The sequence below is a fragment of the Takifugu flavidus genome, chromosome 15 (assembly GCF_003711565.1).
Source record: "Takifugu flavidus isolate HTHZ2018 chromosome 15, ASM371156v2, whole genome shotgun sequence".
NCBI lineage: Eukaryota > Metazoa > Chordata > Actinopteri > Tetraodontiformes > Tetraodontidae > Takifugu > Takifugu flavidus.
This window is the reverse complement of record NC_079534.1, coordinates 12160179-12179083: the sequence shown is the minus strand read 5'-3', so window position 1 is coordinate 12179083 and position 18905 is coordinate 12160179. Positions and strand designations below refer to the sequence as shown.

General features: G+C 45.3%; 1 protein-coding gene across 8 annotated transcripts in view; it reads right to left on the bottom strand.

The window, feature by feature from the left end:
• Positions 1 to 18905, bottom strand: part of LOC130538732 (receptor-type tyrosine-protein phosphatase mu-like) — a 117933-nt gene that overhangs the window by 16761 nt on the left and 82267 nt on the right. For 4 of the 8 annotated variants that reach the window (XM_057056591.1, XM_057056592.1, XM_057056594.1 and 1 more), the window contains 8 exons: positions 14722 to 14999; positions 12927 to 13007; positions 12393 to 12419; positions 10474 to 10485; positions 9097 to 9290; positions 5936 to 6023; positions 5282 to 5358; positions 1631 to 1667 (listed from right to left, as the gene is read on the bottom strand). In XM_057056591.1, coding sequence (XP_056912571.1) covers positions 1631 to 1667; positions 5282 to 5358; positions 5936 to 6023; positions 9097 to 9290; positions 10474 to 10485; positions 12393 to 12419; positions 12927 to 13007; positions 14722 to 14999 — 794 coding nt within the window. The remainder of the gene's footprint in view (positions 1 to 1630; positions 1668 to 5281; positions 5359 to 5935; positions 6024 to 9096; positions 9291 to 10473; positions 10486 to 12392; positions 12420 to 12926; positions 13008 to 14721; positions 15000 to 18905) is intronic. The other 4 variants (XM_057056593.1, XM_057056597.1, XM_057056596.1 and 1 more) reach the window with 2 other exon arrangements.

The window sequence follows — 18905 nt, the reverse complement described above, 5'->3', positions numbered from 1 at the left end:
GTGGCGCCATCGCTGGCCTCAGTGGACGTGTCGCTCGCACCGAAACTTTCACAAGTGAAGCGAATCCTTCCTCATCTTCAGCAGCTGTGGCAATGCCCCTGTGCTCTTTTGCGACGCTACAGTATGCACTTTGTCTGACGGGGAGAGACAGGTCTGCGTCTAGCTTCCCTATCATCTCGAGCTGCTCTTTGCCTCAGTGTCAGCAGACTGAGCCTCCCTTCCTGTCAGTCTGCCGGAGATGATGATGATGAATTATAAAAGGGCCAGCTCTCACAGAGAATACAGATGTTTACACACACGCACACACACACACATACACACACACGGGATGGCTCTACACAGTGCAAAGCCTTATCGTGCTGGCAAACGAGTCGATGGAAAACGAGGACTTATTATGCAGGCTCAATGAGAAAACAGCCGCTAATTAACTGGAATGCAAACACGTTCGGCTTGCAGAGCTTTTCATCTTTGAGTGGGTTCCTCTCTGAAACATATTTTTTTGACCGGCGATCTCCTTATGCTCAAGTCTAAAAGAAATGCAGAATGCACTTAATGACTCGTGGAACAATTCTTAAAAGTTATAATAATGGCTGAAATCCTTTTCAGAGGAAAACATGCATGTTGGGAGTGGCTCGATTTCCACATCCGGAATTTCGAAGGAGTCGAAGGTGGACGCTCAATATTTCAAACATTGTGGGACTTAAAAGTGTCGTCTGAACCTCAGCACGCTTCCTTAGCTGAGAAAAGACTTTGCTTGGGTGCACGTGCGCAGATATTAGCTTCTTTAAAAGAGGGGTGCCTGTGAAACAACATGCTGAGTTTAACTGAACCAAAAGCCCAAATGGTGGCTTACATTTGCATCACTTTTATACCCAACTGCACTTGAGTCAAAGTTCCATGAAGAAAACTTCACATCTGCTCACACTCTCTGCTGCAGCGGTATCCACTGGTGGCCAGTAAGAAGCAGTTGTTGGGCTTAATGGCGGAGAGGGAATGTGAGTAATGCTGACTGATTGGTTTGCCATCTCTTTCTAAAGGAATGGCAAACAGAGGCTTGTTTTAATTGAGACACTGAGGAAGCAAGGCGATGCACTAATAAACAGGTAATTATGCAACTCCCACTTCGACCAAAGCAGACTGCGAATCCATTAAAGCCCTTTCGTTAAACCCCCCCCTCCTACACTGTTTTTTTTTTCCTGCCCTTTTTTAAAAATGGCACATGACCCCCCCCACCACCGCCACCACCGCACACGGGCCTGTTCTGTTGCACAGAGAGAAATCATAACAATTAACCATCAATCAGGCTTAACCTCTGGGGTTACAGGAAGCACTCCTCGGCCTGTGAATCTGCCGGCCAGATTAACGCGGCGACAGAACGTGCCTGTCCATGTCAGCTAATCCATTTATTTACTCAGCTTTCCCCGTCGCTTGATTAATCGCTCCCACATCACCGACGGCAACCAGGGCGCTTCAGGGGTCCTTAAATGTGTGTTGAACGCATCCCCGCAGCACCAGTTTAAGGGGGGCACATGTTAAGAACTGGGATAGGGGGGTGATCAGGGGAATGGGAGCACCAAAAAGAGCCCCGAATGCTTTAACAGGGTTTTCAAATAAGAAATGTAAATCATACCTTGAGTAGCAATGTAGTGATTTGGCCTGTGGTAGCCCTGAAAGCAGAAGAGAGGAAAAGATTCTGTCACATATCAATTCCATGATATTTGTTCCAACAAAGCGCATATATTTCAATTTCCATACCAGTTATGGGTGTGACAACAAACAACAACACTGATGTGTGTTCAAGGGTGCAGCACATGTTGGTCACTTGTTGATCCATTAAAAAGTCTGTTTATATTTAAGTGTATTGGATCAGTTGGGTTCTTTTTTTGCTTGTGGTTCTATGTGAGAGGCGTGCGATGCTCTTCAGAAACGCCGCTCGGCTGCCAGCCGGTCTTAACTGCGCGTCCCTTTAGCTCTGTGTTTCGGATCTAACCGAGACGAATTTGCCACTGAAAGCCAATGATGAATGTCGCAGTTTTCGAAGAGCGATAAACACTCTCCATCACACACACTGGGCCGCTCCCTCCAGAGGTGCGCTGCATAAAGTGCCGATAATCCCTCTGATACAACTAAAAGCACTGATCTCCACAATACGGCCCCAGTCTCATGGATTACGCTAATCCCTTCAAGTTTTATTTGTCCAATTCCTTGTCTTCTCTCTGGAGATATGAGCCAGGAAACAAAACATTAGGACTTAAAGGCTCTTCCAAGGCCCTGCCTCTTCTTGATTGCCCCCCCACCCCCCCTTCTTCCTCCACACACCCCTGCTGCTCTGCTTATCTCCCTCATATTCAATTTAACTTGGACTGTGATTAACGTTCCTCCAACGGAGGCAGGAAGACACAAAGGATATTTTGCTCCCTCTCTCTCATGCATGGGGCTCTCGCAGCTATTCAGCTGTCCTCCATTTTTAATGACTTCTTTATCTCTGGACTGAGGAAGAGATTTGTTTGTGCTTTCATGTAAGTTCTGTCAAGTAAAGTGGAGGCCCAGCACACTGTCGGATTAGAAAGGCAGAGCCAGAGAGAAAGGAGGGCCCCGGTAATAACTGGCAGGTACGGTAAGTAGTGCTTGCTGTAAACTGACGTTTTACATATAATACACTAGATGCACGACCATACTGAACCTTTAAAAAAAAAGGTTTGCAGTGTTTTATTTCTGGGTGTGTGTAAATTACTAATTGAGAATTAAATATGTGCTTCTGTCTTCATGCATGTTAAGCAGGGTGTATGGTAGTTCTTAAAATATACTGTTTTTCTTTTGCCTGGAGGCCTGAATTTCAAGTTTTAGGAAAATATCATTAGGTAACCCAGTTTTAGAGAACCAGAACACACTTTGAACTGCTTAAAATCCACAGGAGAGACTTGAATTCATAAAAGGGGGAAATCGCTCAGAGGCCTAAAGTTGGAACGGACCTGGAAGTCCAGTCATTCCGACGTGAATATTTATTGCATTAGACAGACAGACAGACAGACACATAGACAGGCAGGCAGGCAGGCAGACACAGACAGACAGACAGACAGACAGGCAGACAGACAGACAGACAGACACAGGCAGGCAGGCAGGCAGACAGACAGACACATAGACAGGCAGGCAGGCAGCAGACAGACAGACAGACAGACAGACAGACAGACAGACAGACACAGACAGACAGACAGGCAGGCAGACAGACAGACAGACAGACACACAAATAGACAGACACAGGCAGGCAGGCAGGCAGGCAGACAGACAGACAGACAGACAGACAGACAGACAGACAGCAGACAGACAGACAGACAGACAGACAGACAGATAGATAGATAGATAGATAGATAGATAGATAGATAGATAGATAGATAGATAGATAGATAGATAGATAGATAGATAGATAGATAGATAGATAGATAGATAGATAGATAGATAGTTATCTGTAATTAAAAACCTTCATGTGCACAAACACACAACTCTACAGATAGTTGGATCCCCCGCCCCCAGACACCCCCATCCCAACACCTGCATGGTTATGAAGAGCGTTTGGCTGCAGGGAGGAACCAAACACGGAGACTTGCTCCGCTCCCAGTTGCTGTAAATCATCGCAAAGACTGCTGGGAGGCTCCTACACATAACGTTTCATTGTGCAGGACAAAGCTTCTAGAAGGTTTAAAAAGCTTTTTGACGAGTGAAAATGCCATTACCCGTCTGCCCGCATCTTTCTCCGAGCACTTCCAATGAAGCAGGACGAGCAGGAGACATCCTTTTCGATCAGGGCCGTCTTTAACATACATTTATTCTTATCCCATAATGGGGGCCGCTCTATTGTGAAAGTCTTCACAGCCGCATAATGGCCCATAAACTGAATAGCGAGAAAGGTAAATAATTTAAGCTCCCTGCATTTGCGGCACACCTTGCATTATGAATTTATATTTGAAGGCGTAACAAGAGATTACAAATCGCCACATTAGAGGCAGCGCGAAGGGGGGGCGGCAGAGGATGGGAGGCGGAGGGCGAGTTTTTCCCAAGCAGAAAACCACTTAGGCAGTCAGGTACATCAGCAGCCCATTACACCCAGAGTAGAAAACGTCTGGCCAATGAGCTGATGTGACTGGATACATCCTGCTGCTAATACTGATACTACAGCAGAATCAGGTCAGATCTATAGCGCACCAGCTAAGTGGGTTAGAACTGTTTTCAATGAAACGCACGTGTCACGCCACTTCATAACGACTTTAACTTACTCTAATGATACATTAACTCACTTGAGTAGCGTGTAAGTGCTGCTCTTGAAGCACTCTCTGGTGGTATCACGTAAACTCTGTTAGCTAAAACCGGCGTCTACTGGAAGGTAGAGGAGGAGCTCTGGGAGTGAAAAGCAGCTGTATAACTGCTAAAAAGCATCCTACATGAGGATGGATGAAGATATGTTTACCTCCATCCTCCGAAGGCAGTTATGGGTTTTTATTATGTTGCAACATATCAACGGATGTTTGTGAATGCTAAACATAATGTACAGGGCGCATATATCTTTGTACCTTTCTTTGATTTTTATCCTTCTATCCATTGTTATTTTGTTTTACACCTTGGTGTACACCTGTTAACCTGTACATATACACACATAGTTTGAAAATATCACTGTTTTTGTTTTAATATATGATTATTTCTATTATATTTGCTAAGTGGTGCAATAATGCAAATATTTCCAGCAAGGGATTTTGAAAATAGTCATGATTTTGAAAAAAAGCCTGGCTGCTAAATAGGCTAGTGATAAATATGTAGAGTATTATGTAAAATATCTACTTATCTGGGCAAAAAAAAAAAAAATCTGACAAGAATTTTAATTATAATCTTATCATTTCGACTTTGTAGAGTTTTGAGCTTGTGGCAATTAATATTGTTCAACAATTACGATTTTTCAATAAAAATAGAAATATTTAGACCCCCTCCTTTCTCGTCTTCAGCCGTGTTTAAAGCAAAGACTACCAGCTCGGTTCTGCTGTGTGCAGCTCCACCTTTACTTTGTGTCATCTGATCTTCATTAAAATATCCATTGAAAAAAGTGACCCGCTGACTTTTAACTCAAGTACAAAGGCTCTCGGTGTGTTTGTGCATGCAGATATGATGGGCAGGCAGTAAGGGCGGCCTGGTCCTCCAGGCCCCCTGCGACGGCAGCACCAGCATCCCCTCCATCTTCCCGGGGGAAGGCACAGTGACCTTTGCGTTGGTGGTGCTGGCTGGTGTGTGTACTTACATCAACGTAATTTGCATTAATGTAATCGGAGCTCTGTTCCCCCTCCAGGGCCTGCAGCCTGACGCGGGAGTGATCATCTAGAAGAGAGGCGGAGAGGAAGAAACCAGCCTTGAATTAATCATATTAACGAGGGCAACGGGAGAATAAAAGCAGGGATGGAGAGAAGATGGAGGAATGCGAGACTGACAGGACAGACGTTGTAGAATGGCCCAATGAGCACAGAGCGGAGGGGATTCCATGTGTGGGGTGTGGTCAAAACCAGTTAACCAGTCAGAGTCAGCACTGAGAATGGGTTGAAAACCACTATATGGAAATGATGGGATGTGGTTGCAAAATAAACATGACACAACTCTAATATTTAACATACTATATATCTGTCAGCAGTCATAAAATGTTTGTCCAGGAGAGCAGATAAGGCATGATTTAATAAGAAAATAAAAAAGGTTGCTTAGGGCAGGGCTTGTTTTTACACAAGACACCGCAGGAGGATGAATATAAAAGCGGACTGCAAAGGTCAAAGCTGCTTTTGTTGGCCGATAATAAAAAAAAACTGTGTTTGAGCAGCTTAGAGTTACCCAGAGCCACACGCCTGGCCAATAATCTGCCTAAAGAATGGGACACGCGCACAAACTTCTGAGGTGCTGTTGTACACACATGCGATAATATTCCCGTATCGGTTCTTCATGCGGTTCTCGTCCTTCTTGGCTGAGTCCCACGGTGCTGACTGTCCCTCAAAGAAGCTCTGAAAGGGGAGAAAGCACAGCAGAGGAGTGGGCATCAGTTAAGCCGCCGTGTGGGAGCAGTCGCAGCGATTACCAGGCAAAAGAGACAGCTACGTGTCGGTATCGTGGAAACAAACAGCGAGCAGCGTTAGGGCGGAGGCAGCAGGTGTCACTCTTAAACCCTTCCCCTCGCTGCTGCCGCCGCCGCCGCCGCACTGGGTGGAGCCACCGCAGCGGCTGTCTGGCTGCCTCATTTCAAAGTCTCAATCAGCTCATCGTGGGGCGAGAAATAAAGCCAGCTCATCGTCTGCAGATCAAAAACTGCTCTGCTCAGATTACCCTCATGAAAAATTCATCATCTCTCACTGGGGAGATTTCCATTCTGATGGCACACCAGGCACAATTAAGCAAAATTATGAAAATACATCTCCGCTGCCAGTCCACCGCTGTTTACTGGGGCTGGGAGCGGTGGACGCCGTGTAGCCTGGCCCAGACAAAAACAGAGATGGTCTTCTTGTTTTTCTTTGATAGCTAATGCGCGTTTGAAAAGCCAGCTCAGCCATTAGAATGCAGGTCACCTGAGAGAAAAGAATAGGAAGCATTTATTGTATGGAGAGTTGCTTTTAGTCTGGTTAGCCATTCTGAGAGAGCCATCTTCAATCATTCAAGCACTTGATGGTTTCATCCATCTCAGTGCTGCGACAGGCGGCGGGCCGTTTGTCTAGAATATAAAGGTCCCTCAGACAGACCGCAAGGACACACAGCTTTATGAAGTCCCAAGAATTCATAGAGAAACAGCTTTAATATGCTAAGATTGTGTCCAGCGCTGCCAGTGCGGCGAGCCGCATAGATGGGAGACCGATTATGCAGGCCTCTCTTCTCCTGCAGCAGTATGTCTTGAGTAAATGCGCAGGCCGACGTCATTGTCTCTGTCACTCTGAAGGATAAAGGTCCAACATGGACCATATGGAGACAAATCATCCCTGAGACAGAGGGTGATACCTGGAAACGTTTTAATAGTCCTCCCTTAAATCAAGTGACCCTGCACTGCTCGGCCTCTTTTCCAGGGCTGCTTTAGAAAAAAACTAATTATGGTGATAAAGCTTTTCCCAAGCGGAAGAGATTAGAAGATGAGTTAGAAGACGGTTTTAAAACACCACCTATGGAGCCGCCTGGCCCTATGGAGTGATTGTTGTTGAACTTTAGCATGAGCGGTGGCACCAGCTGCACCCAAAAAGCGCTTCCTTCGCATTCAAGCGCCACCAAGGACAAAGAAAAGAATAAAAGATAAATAAATGTGGCAGAAGCAGCATTAAAATGCCGATTCTGAGTGAATGCCTGATAATGAATCACTGAGACATTTCAGCTGCCCAGTTTTGGTTGGACCTGATGGAGCTTCGGGGTTTGAACGTCGCGACCGTATGTAAACACAAGCTGAAACGAGTGAAGGTGTGTTAGTGTACAGAACTCAGACACGCAAATACAGGACTTTATAAAGCTTTCGTTTCCATTAAAGTTGGCTAGTAGATACTTTGTCAATTTATTCACTTAGTTCTCTCTCTCTATTTGTATTAAAATCTTGTGGTAGTCCCATTTAACGGGTTTAAATTTGGCTCACAAAAAGCTTTATAAAATAAAAATAATTAAGTAGCGTGACATTTATGCAGGGTGGGGGAGTGGGGGTGGGGGGGAGCAAGGACATTGCAACGACAAATGACAAAACTGAAAACAAATGTCGGCGTTTCACACATTTCATCATCTGATGTCAAAGACGTCGCTAACTGTGCGTAGCTTCTGGGTGGTGAATGCCCTTTTCAGATCATAGATGTGAGAATGTGGCGATCCCACAGGGCCAACGAGCACCGTCAGTCTGTCACATCAGTGACATCATCTACACGTCTAAAAAACTCACAAATAACCAAAAGTGTTGGCTTACCTGGTTTATCTTATCCAAAGTTAACGTACAGAATAACAAGAAGCATGTGTCAGGGAGAGATATGGTACAGTGTAAGTCAACAGATTTAGAGGAGCACTTGGCTCCAATCTCATCATCTAACATAAACGATTAAAAGGGCATTAACCTTAAGACAGATCGACAAAGTGAGGACGACACAGGGACACAACATACAACTCAAACAGCTCTATCCAGGCGACAATGAGCTCCATCACACCCTCGGAGCCACCCACAGGCCTTTGTGGTCAAAACCTGTGGATGGCTTGGTGACAGCAGGATGAGGTGTGTTTACTAATTAGTAATTTCCTCTCTATCGCAGTTCATTATGATCGAGAGGTTGCGTTGTTTAATATCGCAGGCACGGTAGAGAGGTGGAGAGGTAATTACCGCCGGGGGGGAGGAGTGATGATGGCGAGGTTCTTAGAGAAACAAGTGATGGAGCGTGATACGTGACGTCCAATTACGAAAATGTGGAGGGTGGCGATATTAAGATAACGAGAGGAAAAATTAAAGGATGGCAGAGGAGGAACGCAACCAGCCAGGTGTGGCTCAAGTTGAGGCTGAGTGTCTGAGGAGCGGTGAGGCTGGAGGGCCACCAACAACAAACCGGTGTGATGCTCCTACGGGGGCCAAACTCTTTTGTGCCGGTGACAGCGAGCGGGACGGCGTCGGATTCTGAACGCTGACGTCCGACAACAAACTTAAGGGAGCAACAGGCTGCCGTCACTGGGTATCGGACAAAAGGAACCGACACGATGGGCCTTTGGACTGACTTTGATTTACTTTTCAGGTTGAGCTACAGTTGAGTGTCAGAGGGGAGGGCTGGGGCAGGAGTGTCTGACATGAATATGCCATGCACACATACAAACACACACACACACACAACGTAAAACGACAAGGACAAGCAACAAAATGAATCACATCATTGAGACAGGGTGCATTCATTATTTATCATAAAAAGTGCATCTGGGGAGGCAGTAAACAGTTGTGCTGTGCAGTGCAAAATGTAAAGACAGACGGATGCTGTTAATGAGACAGAGCTGCACACCACGACACAAACGAAGCCTCCTATCAGACCCATAAACAGGTCTTCCACCAGGATTTATTTGTGCAGGGGTGACGACCGGACGCCGCCATACCTCGTACTCCTCCTTGAAGCCGTAGCCCTCCGCGCACTTCATCTGGGTGATGTGCTGGAGGAGGTCGGCCACGCGGATGGCCGGGTGCAGCTGACCTGTCTGGTAGGGCACGTCCACTGCCTCGCGCTTCCTCAGGGAGTGAGTGTGCGACTGCACCAGGCTGCTGGTGTCGCTGCACACGTTCTGGCTCTCATCTGCAGTGGGGGGTGGGGGCAGAAAGACAGAGAAAGAGGAGTAGGTCAGGACAGGACAGGCCGAGGACGAAACAATACAGGGTAACTTTTGGTGACATAATGTTTGAAGCAGTAAACAAAAGTCAGGCTTATTCGTTATCAAGACGGTCCACTTGAGACGGGAGATGGAGGTTAAGACCTCCCATAAGTAATACGGCTGAGTATACTAGCGCGTGATATGTATCACATCATGGGTTGTGTACTGTGATCAGTAGCCTGTTGCGTATGCTAACAGATGGCACATTATCTCATTTACTGGTAAGCATTATGTCACCACCTTACAGGCTGACAAACAACTTTTAACCAGTAATTGGTCTGTTATGGATGGTCACAACAACACAACATCACTGAGTAATAAGATGATTCATGTAGTGGTGAAGGTTCGGGTCCATCTGTCTCCCTGCGTGGCTGGAAAATAGCTAACGGTAAGAAACACCCGGCACGTATGGACTTTACGTCGGACGGGAGGACTGTGGTCGAAAAAGGTGCGGAGTGATTGTAAAGATCCACATAGAAATTCAGCAAAATTTAATTTTTTATGTACTTGGGTTTTATGTAATTGGGTTTTTTTTTCCTGGTTTGGGCTTTAACTCGTGAGTCCTTTCCAGCTCTTTCATACTGTCAGTGGCAGCTACGAGGCACAGATGCTGTGGGGGAGCCAGCGGATGATGGAGGGTGTCCAGAAATATAGAGGAGGAGGAGGAGGAGGAGGAGGAGGAGGAGGATGTGGGTTGGAAGATGGGCAGTGAAGGGGTGCAGTGTTCCACAGTCAGCATGTTGCAGCAGGCTGTGTCAGAAGCATCACACAGACACAGTCAAACTCTGTCACCCCGTCTTCCCCAGGAAACAGGAAACAAATAAATCAATAAAACAATGTAAATAAATAAAACAACAGGGAAGCATAGATGGGAGGAGAATGCATAGAGTAATGCTGCCAATGGGCCACAGTATATGCTTTGACCATGCTAGGAGAACGTTGACATTGCTGGCACAGTACAGAGGGTGGTGAGATGCTAACATGTCCACTGATCATGCAATAAATGTCAGAATGTCCATGTCAAAAGCAGGCCCTCAATGCTGGCTTGCTTTCTGAGTAAAACACCGCCACCTTCCCCCAACCCAGGGCCCACATGGGAAGACTTACCATTAATGGGCACTTTTTAGATAGCAGATACATAAGAGGTTATGTGTGTCAAGAAGGAGAGAGAGGAGAAGAGACAGGAGAGAGGGGATAAGCAACAATACAGCATGAGAACCGGTTACAGTAGAGACTAAGTTTTAAAGCTAAGCTACAGGGCAAAATCACATGCCTTTCTCCAATGGCCTGGTTCGAGAGCCTAGTCAGGTTGGGATGTTGAGTGGATGGATGGGGCAATTTCACAGTGCAAGACAAGATCCAAAGGAAAAAAACAGGAAGTTATGGTAATTCTGGGGAGAAAATAATGGTGAAGTACTGGTCTGGTGTCTGAAGGAGGGTGTAGGTTTGCATATGGACATGAGGATACTAAAGGAAGAGAGAATAAAACCTATAATAGCTAGAATAACTGGCTACTTTGGAGGAAAAAGTCTGAACTAGACTGGGGCTGAAGTAAAAGTGGGTAAAGACTTTGTTTCCTAAGACTAATTTGTGAATTTATTTCATTCATTTTTTCATCATTTCTACCAAACCAACTATTCTTAATGAATTCTCATACCATTTTAATTTAATTACAAAAAAGAATATGTATTATTGAATACTTTTGTGTTTTTTTTTCCGTGTTAATTGATTAATGGGCTTTCATTTGTGTCGCTCTGCAGCCTGTGGGCTTTTGGACATCCCAACTAATGTTGTGACAGACCTACACCCTTGGAACACTCTGGCTAATGTTTTCTGATTTGTATTCAGCATTCTGCTCGTTCCAACTGTTGCAATTCTCAAGGCACCTGCTGCTCTGCTTACATTTTAATCTCTACTTTGTTGCTAAATAGGCGTACGCAAAGAAGTAATTGGGCTTTTTTCTGTCTTTGTGGTACCTTCAGTGTGATCATCAGAGCACGCCAGCTTCTCTATCCGCCACCATTTCATATTCATAGTGTCACACTTCCTTGGATGTAGGTCTAACACAGACTGCTGTCACAACAGCTAGGGCAGAAGTAGCTGCGCTGATGTGAAAAGTGACGTAGCTGTAAGTTGTACTTGTAAACACTGCTATGATGCCTGTGTTGCGCGTCCTGCTTCTTGGCCTTGAAGATAATATCACTACAGTCCTTGTGCCCCACTTCCCGCGGCGGCCTGCTGGTATAAAAGGCGGCCGCTTGTTTAAGATGCGTTGCATACATAACAAAGGCTGGTAATTAACAGTAGAGCAAAATCCTTTTTTATGATTCTATTTTATCGCTGAATACGCGGTGGCAAAAACCAAAACAAGTAGGTCACCGACGGCTAGCCAAAGGCAGGGGGAGTGATGTTAAAAAGAATAATAGAAAAGGTTGTTGTTTTGGAGGGAGGTAGGGGAGTTAAATGTGTAGTGAAGAGAGAGGAGAGGGAGGGGAGGGCAGCAATGCTAATGCAAGACGTTGCATGTGCAGGCGTCCCGTTTTTCGCTGAGTGGCGATGCTTAAATTTTGCCTTGTCTCTCTGGCGGCTACCAGTTCAGCGTGACGCAGCCTTGCCACTGGGGGTCAAATGCTCCCCCCAGTCGCTTTCTTGTCGCCCTCCCATTAAAAGCTCCTCCCACATCCAGTCCACGTCTGTCCATGCATAATGAGAGGACAAACAGGTCTGTGGCATGACGCGCAAGACACGTAATGGGGATGAAATGGAGTGAAGCCAGCCTCAGCCCAGAAGAGCCCCTTCATCTGAGGGAGGAGGGGGGAGGGGGGGAAGACAGGGGACAGAAAGGGAGCTTCAAGCAGGTATGAAGGTGAGGAAGCCATCTTTATTAAAAGAGCCAAAAAGAAAACAAAAACAAATGGGGGAAAAAATAATAAAGGTATTTGCTTGGTTTGTTACCTCTTGACACAGCCACCCTAAACAATAAGCAAAAATGCATTTCCTTTGCAGAAGAAAGAGAATCGTCTCACCTAAGATGGCAGTTGGCACAAAGGGATCTGCCCGTATCCCCCAAATGAGAGGAGGTGTTGGAGAAGGAAAGAACGTTGGCAATAAATTAACAAAACAGAACTGAAGGACAACAGATTGAGTTCTTGCAACAAGAAACTTATCATATTTTCCTAATTACACTCGGCTATTAAGCACCCAGCCTAGTTGATTAGAAAATATTGTTGCCCTTTACACTGTCGAATAAATGAACTGAATCACAAAAGACACACAATCATACACAATTGGATAAATTGAAGTCACGATTGAGTGGTTTAATGCGATCTCGCGCACGAATCCCATGTGAACTTAATTTATCGACTATCTCGTCTGGGGAACAATTTCCCATTTTGAACATATTAACAGCGTTAGCTGGTTTCAGCCGACACGTTACAGCATTATTTTGGGATTTGCATAAGAGAGAGGGCTTATGAACAACCATTGTGTCACTTCTACACCATTCGGAGCCTAAATGTTGGCACATGGGCTTAGTAAGAGGAATTAAGGCGTGCATTTACCTGGGTAGTAGGAGCTGGTGGGCATGGAAGTACTGAGGGTGTTGGCTTTAGGCAGCGAGAATGAAGACGGTGACGAGCCGACTGCAGATGGCAAATGAGAGTGTCGTCAGTCATCAAACACACCATTATCTGTCAATACTGGTGAATTTTAATGTACATAGGGAAAAGCTTTACCAAAATGTATCACTACCAATAATGTATACTATGTTTCCATCCTTCACCGCTGCGTGGAAGAGGCAGAACCCCCCCTATGCATTTAATTTGTTTGCAGAGGCAGACAGAGGGCCCAGATTTGAACATCCACACTAACAGACAGTTAATCAAGGTCAGAGCATCTTTGGGGCTCATCCCCTGCAGAGCTGTAGAGACAGAAGCTGCTGTGGTGTTTTAATCTGATGCTTTTGCCTGGGATTATACCAGGCCAAGCCCTGGGTGCAGACTAAGCTCAGCTGTCCATCAGCAGAGTATTAAGATTAACCTGGGATCCAGGAAATTAATAGGTTATCACTTTGGAAAATATCGACAGTGTGTTGTGTGTGTCTGCTCTTTGTTTTCAGCACCTCGTTAACATTTTCAGCCCAGAGCGTTCCTGAACACAACAATAAAACTATATCATCGCCCAACTATCAGCAGCAGAGTCAGAGCATTTGCTTATTAATATTGTTGATTAATTTGCTTTAATTCAACAAAATATAAAAAAGATCATCAAGGAAATGGGGGAGATTCTTTGAGGGCTTGTGACAGAAGCAGAATCTTTAGTTAAAAAATGTAACAATCTTTCTGTCCTTTATTTTATTCTTTATTCTTTTTTCAGCATCAAATCAAAGTGAAGTTTGTTAAAGTGTTTTGAAGCAGCTGGTTCCCTTTTGACCACCATTGCTGCTGGCAGGCCATTTTTCAAAAGCTACAAAATTACTGTCAAATCCTTTGAAAGCCTTGGAAAGAACAAACTGGAAAAAAAAAATGGATGAACAAAAGGATATTTAAACAAGTTCTTCAATGAAAAGCTATTTTTCTTCATTGATTCATGTGGTCAATGAATAAAACTAAAGGGGAGAAAAAGAACTTTGCATGGTAAGAGAATCATTTGGTATGAGCTCACACTGGGGTTTCTGCAAACTCTGAAGTGGAACGGAAAGTTTAGCATTTAAAAATAAAAGTTAGCTCCCAGAACATTTTCCTAAATCCACACGTCATTTGGGAACAGTACTAATCTTCACACTGTGAGACTGTCCCAGCACGAACATTTTCCTTTGTAGCCAAATCTTTCTCTTTCTACCTGCAAAGTGAGGACTTTTTTGGAAGTGAGGAGGGGTTGCTGGGTCCTATGATGATATGATTTAAGGGTTGGGGTAGAATTGGGTTTAGGTTAGGGCTTGAATAGGACATTTACACGTGATGGTTAGGGTTAGGGTAAGGTGCTGAGTAATGTGCTTGTTGAAGAAAGTCCTCACAATGGTATAAGTACGATAATGTGTGTGTTCTTGTACTTGTTTCATATTTAGTACCACAATACTCATTCGACTAGGAAATTGAGGACATTTTTTGTAAGTGAAGACATTTTGCTGGGCCCCACAACTTCGAAGGACTATTTCATATTAAGACATGGTTTTAAGGTTGGGGTTAGAGTTGGGTTTAGGTTAGGATTGGGGTCGAGCATTTACTTGCAATGGTTAGGGTTAGGGTAAGGTGCTGAGTAACGCACTTGTTGAGGAGAGTCCTCACAAAATAGAAGTACAAGAATATGTATGTGTGCGGCAGAGAGACAGAGACAGGTAGACGGGAAGGCACTTACCTCGCCCATTCAGAGTGAGCGCGCACTCGCTGCGGCCGTTGAGCGTCAGCGCGCACTCGCTGCGGCCGTTGAGCGTCAGCGCGCACTCGCTGCGGCCGTTGAGCGTCAGGGCGCACTCGCTGCGGGCGTTGAGCGTGTGGTTGTGTGTATCCATGAAGGACAGCGCCTCGTCACAGTTGGTGCCCTGCTCGGTGTAGCTCTTGTCCATGGAGTTGACCATCACAGTCATCTCCTGGCGGGTGCTGTTCAGCGTCTCCTTACGCTTTTTGGCCAATTTCCTTGATGAGAGCAGAAATATCCAATCAGATGGAACATCTACTGAATTCATGACACCACATACAGTTTCATAGCTTAGCGATTGTGGACTGTACTTGGTATTTTGTCCTAAATCGGCTCCACGTGCTCTTTTTTTGGTGGAACGGTGAAACATAAATCCTTGAGACTCAGAGAGGTGTGACACCCTAACCCAAATACTTCAGTGCCACTGATGATTTAAAATTAGCTATAGTATTTCAGGGAGGAAGAATCCGATTTGTGAACAGTGAACTGAAACAGTCAACCTGCTTTTATTGACCTACATGGAGTTGACTGGAGTTTACGAGTCATTTCGTTCTGAACAAACTAACTTTAACCAGGCTGGAGCAAGTAAACACAAATATCCACATATTCACTAATATGTTTCTTGGTTAATTTCTCAAATCAGGTTTCAACTCTCCTGGATTCACCTAAATAATAGATTTATAGTATGATTATATCAGACCTAGCTGAGGTTCACTTTTTTTTTTCTTTTCTAAATCAACGACGCTGGTCAAAACCCCTCTGAATCAATGTGACAGCGCCTGGTCACATGACTTCTCAGTCCTGTCACAGAAAGCTGAGACCTGAGCATTGAACAATGTAAAAACCCGGGTTTCACTCAGATGTCTTGAGATTAGACGAAGACAGCTGGACGCCTGTCAATGAAACCTGACAAGAGGACTGTAAACGCACCCAGGAACAAGCCTTAAGGTTTCAGCCTGGATAAAAGAGTCTTGAAGGGGCCTCGGACATGTAGTGACACATGGCATCTCTCTTATAAATGTATACTTGTGTTAATATAATTGTGCCTAATTATCTTTAACCTTAAATTAATTGACCTTAAAATCCCTTTGAAACACTCAGCTCTCAGAAACCCTTAAATATTGGATTCTCAGAGTCCACCCGTTCTATCATTTCTGATTCTGCACCGCTGCTGCATAAGTAATGGACAGAGTTCCGAGGCTTGCGCTGACCTTTGACCTCCCGGAGATGACAGCCCCTTGCCAAAGACAATTTCCCCATGGCGATAAATAATGCATCCTTTGGTCACACCGGCATTAACCCTCCCATTTTCCACAAATGATTGTCACTACAGACAAATGGCTGCTCACTGTTTTTAGCTATAAATGTGGTGGCTGCGTTCTCTCGGCGGCTGGAGAGGAACAGGCCGTGTAAGAATTAACTATGGCAGCCCTCACACTGGTCCTCGCACTTTGTTACTCACTGTGTGACCCGTCTCCCTGTTTGAAATGCAGTCTCTCCCTTGGACTACTGCTGTCTAACGACGCTCTCCTGCTGTGTTGTTTTTGCAAATCTCCGCTGTTTATTCAATTCTGTCGCCGTCTCCTGCCATATGGCAGCAAGCCCCCGCTGCCTTCAAACAGTCATTTGCTCCGAAGGCCGCGATGTGACGCTAATAGTAGCTCCGGCATTCGTAAAGCCGAGTGACAAAGTGGTGACATTTTCATCTGCCGGACCCACTTTTTTTTTTGTCATTAGGCTGCAATTAGAGCGAGAACAAAATTGCAGTCTTGTGTCTTTTCCTTTTATCGCTTCATATTGTAATGAAGTGGAGTTAGAAGAAGAAGGGAGGTGTGGGGGTGCGTGTGGTGGAGGGGCGGGGGCTGTACATACCCTGGGCAATATTAAGACTGATTCTGCACCGTGTGCGCTCATCAAGAAGACTATTAAGAGCGACCATAAACCAGTGTTTAATACTCTTCCTGTTTTTCTCTCCTCAGGATTTACTCATTACTGGCTCGTGCTACAGCTGGAGCCGCAGCGCCGGAGCCAAGCCGGCCTTGCCTGGACGCCGTTGCCAAAATGAGGAAAGCGCTAGCAATACTGGAATGTTTGCATGGCACTGTGGGCGTTAGATGAAGATTAATTGGCAAGCTATTCGCTGTTCATTTGTAAGGAGGGGAAATTTAATGATAGATGACTGTAGCATCTACGCAGCTACAGTAGGACGAGGATGCGTACAATAGAGCGTCCGTGCCAGTGACTAATGCGATCATTTATCACATCCCATGATGCTTAGACTAAATCTGCATCCCCACAATAAAAATGTCTGGGACTGATGGGTCGTAGCTACAGTATGTCGGCCTGTTAAAACCACCCGTTTCTTTGACAGGTGTAACTTTGAAGCTTCTACAGACAGATGGCAAAGGTGTTTGTGAACCGAGTCACAGCAAAGAGAAGAGGTAACTATATTAGGCAGCTCTCATTAGAGGTTGTCTGAGGCTCCCTACGTGACGGCGGTGGCACAGCTCAGATCTTCCGCACGGAGCTCCTACCTCCACGAGTTCAGCTCTGACAAAAGGCACGCGGCAAGAGCTGCGCGCTCCGCCGGAATGTGTGTTCTGTGGGAGGCGGTGCTGCTGCCGTTTTTAACGCGAGAGCTTCAAAACCCCCAAAGCTCAGCGTGGTGGGCCTCGTTTTGGTGCTGGAGCAAACCTTTGTGTCGTCGCCGAGACGGCCTCATTACGCACACATCCGTAAGATAACTGACCAACTGATGGGGAAGGGATGGGGGGGTGGGGGTGGGGGTGGGGGTGGTCACCGGAAGCACCTTCGACTGATCCCAATTTTCAATCAATGCACTGATTTAACTTCCCTGCCCCACCGTTACATTTTAATCAATCAAGCAAGCAGTCTCTTAATGCATTTCTTGACTTCAACAGGGAAAAGCAACAAAAAACAGGTTGTGTTTGATCAATCACAGTCAACATTATTGCTTCATTGATTATGTAAAACAGTGTTGTTTAATCAAAACCACGCGCGTCCTCCATTACTCATCCTGGACTCCTTGTCGAAGGACCAGGAGCAGCACTTAATGACCAGCGGTTCACATTTCTAACTGTACATCAGTGCAACAGCCGCAACAACAGCGTAAAAATCCCTGTTTAAATGTTGCTCCTCCGTTCACGACGTCCCGCCTCTCGGCCTGAGCTGCACTTCATCTAGCCTCTTCCTCATCAGCATTCAGTGCTCGTAGTAGAGAAAAATCTGCACGGCTTGTTCCAATTAGCGCGATTCTTGCCGCATGTTCGGTTCGTAAGGTTTAATGAAGGTGTTTGCCCGGAGCACATTGTGTTATACATGCTGCATTTAGTGAGCCTTCCAGTCCGACACTGAATGCAGCAGAGGCGATTAGGAAAAGTAACATTTACAGTATAAATAATGAGGAGGATGTTTCCTGAGAGTGGGATTTGAATAGGAATAAGGTATTTATGTCTCAAAAGGAAATTACAGAAGATTACGGTACTGAGTGCGCCGAGCAAAACAAGACATTTAGAGGAGATCTATGTGGAAGCGGAACAGGTTATCCTGTAATTGACAGATTCATCCCAGATTTCTATAGATTACAGTGACCACTGCTGCTTCCCCTGTCACCCTTCATAAGTAAAACATTAGCATGTTGCCAGCTAATAAACTATCTATGGTAAACATGTTATTGAACAGATGCAGGGTGATATTACAGCTCTTTACAAAGTATAATCCAGGCAATCTTGTAAAATCCACCCTGCTGTTTGCACGAGCTTGGTGTCATCACATTAAATCCTCTATATCCACCAGCTAGCTACTACATTTGAGCAACAGCACTTAGTGTCGCAGTTAATATCATTGCATAAAATTGACTCCAGCTGCAAAGAACATCTGTTAAACTGGGAAAGTATGCCCCGAACACCACAACGCAAAAACTGCTAAGCACAAAAGACTTTCCGGAGAAATTAAAAGAGTAGCTGGTGAACGTGGCGGAAACAACTGAGTGTTTCGAAAGTTACATTTAACTTTCCTCCTTAAGACATTTGACTTAAAGCTGAATAGCGTCTTAGCCTGGGGTCAAACCTTTGGGAAGCACGTAACAGGGGAGCAATGCTGGA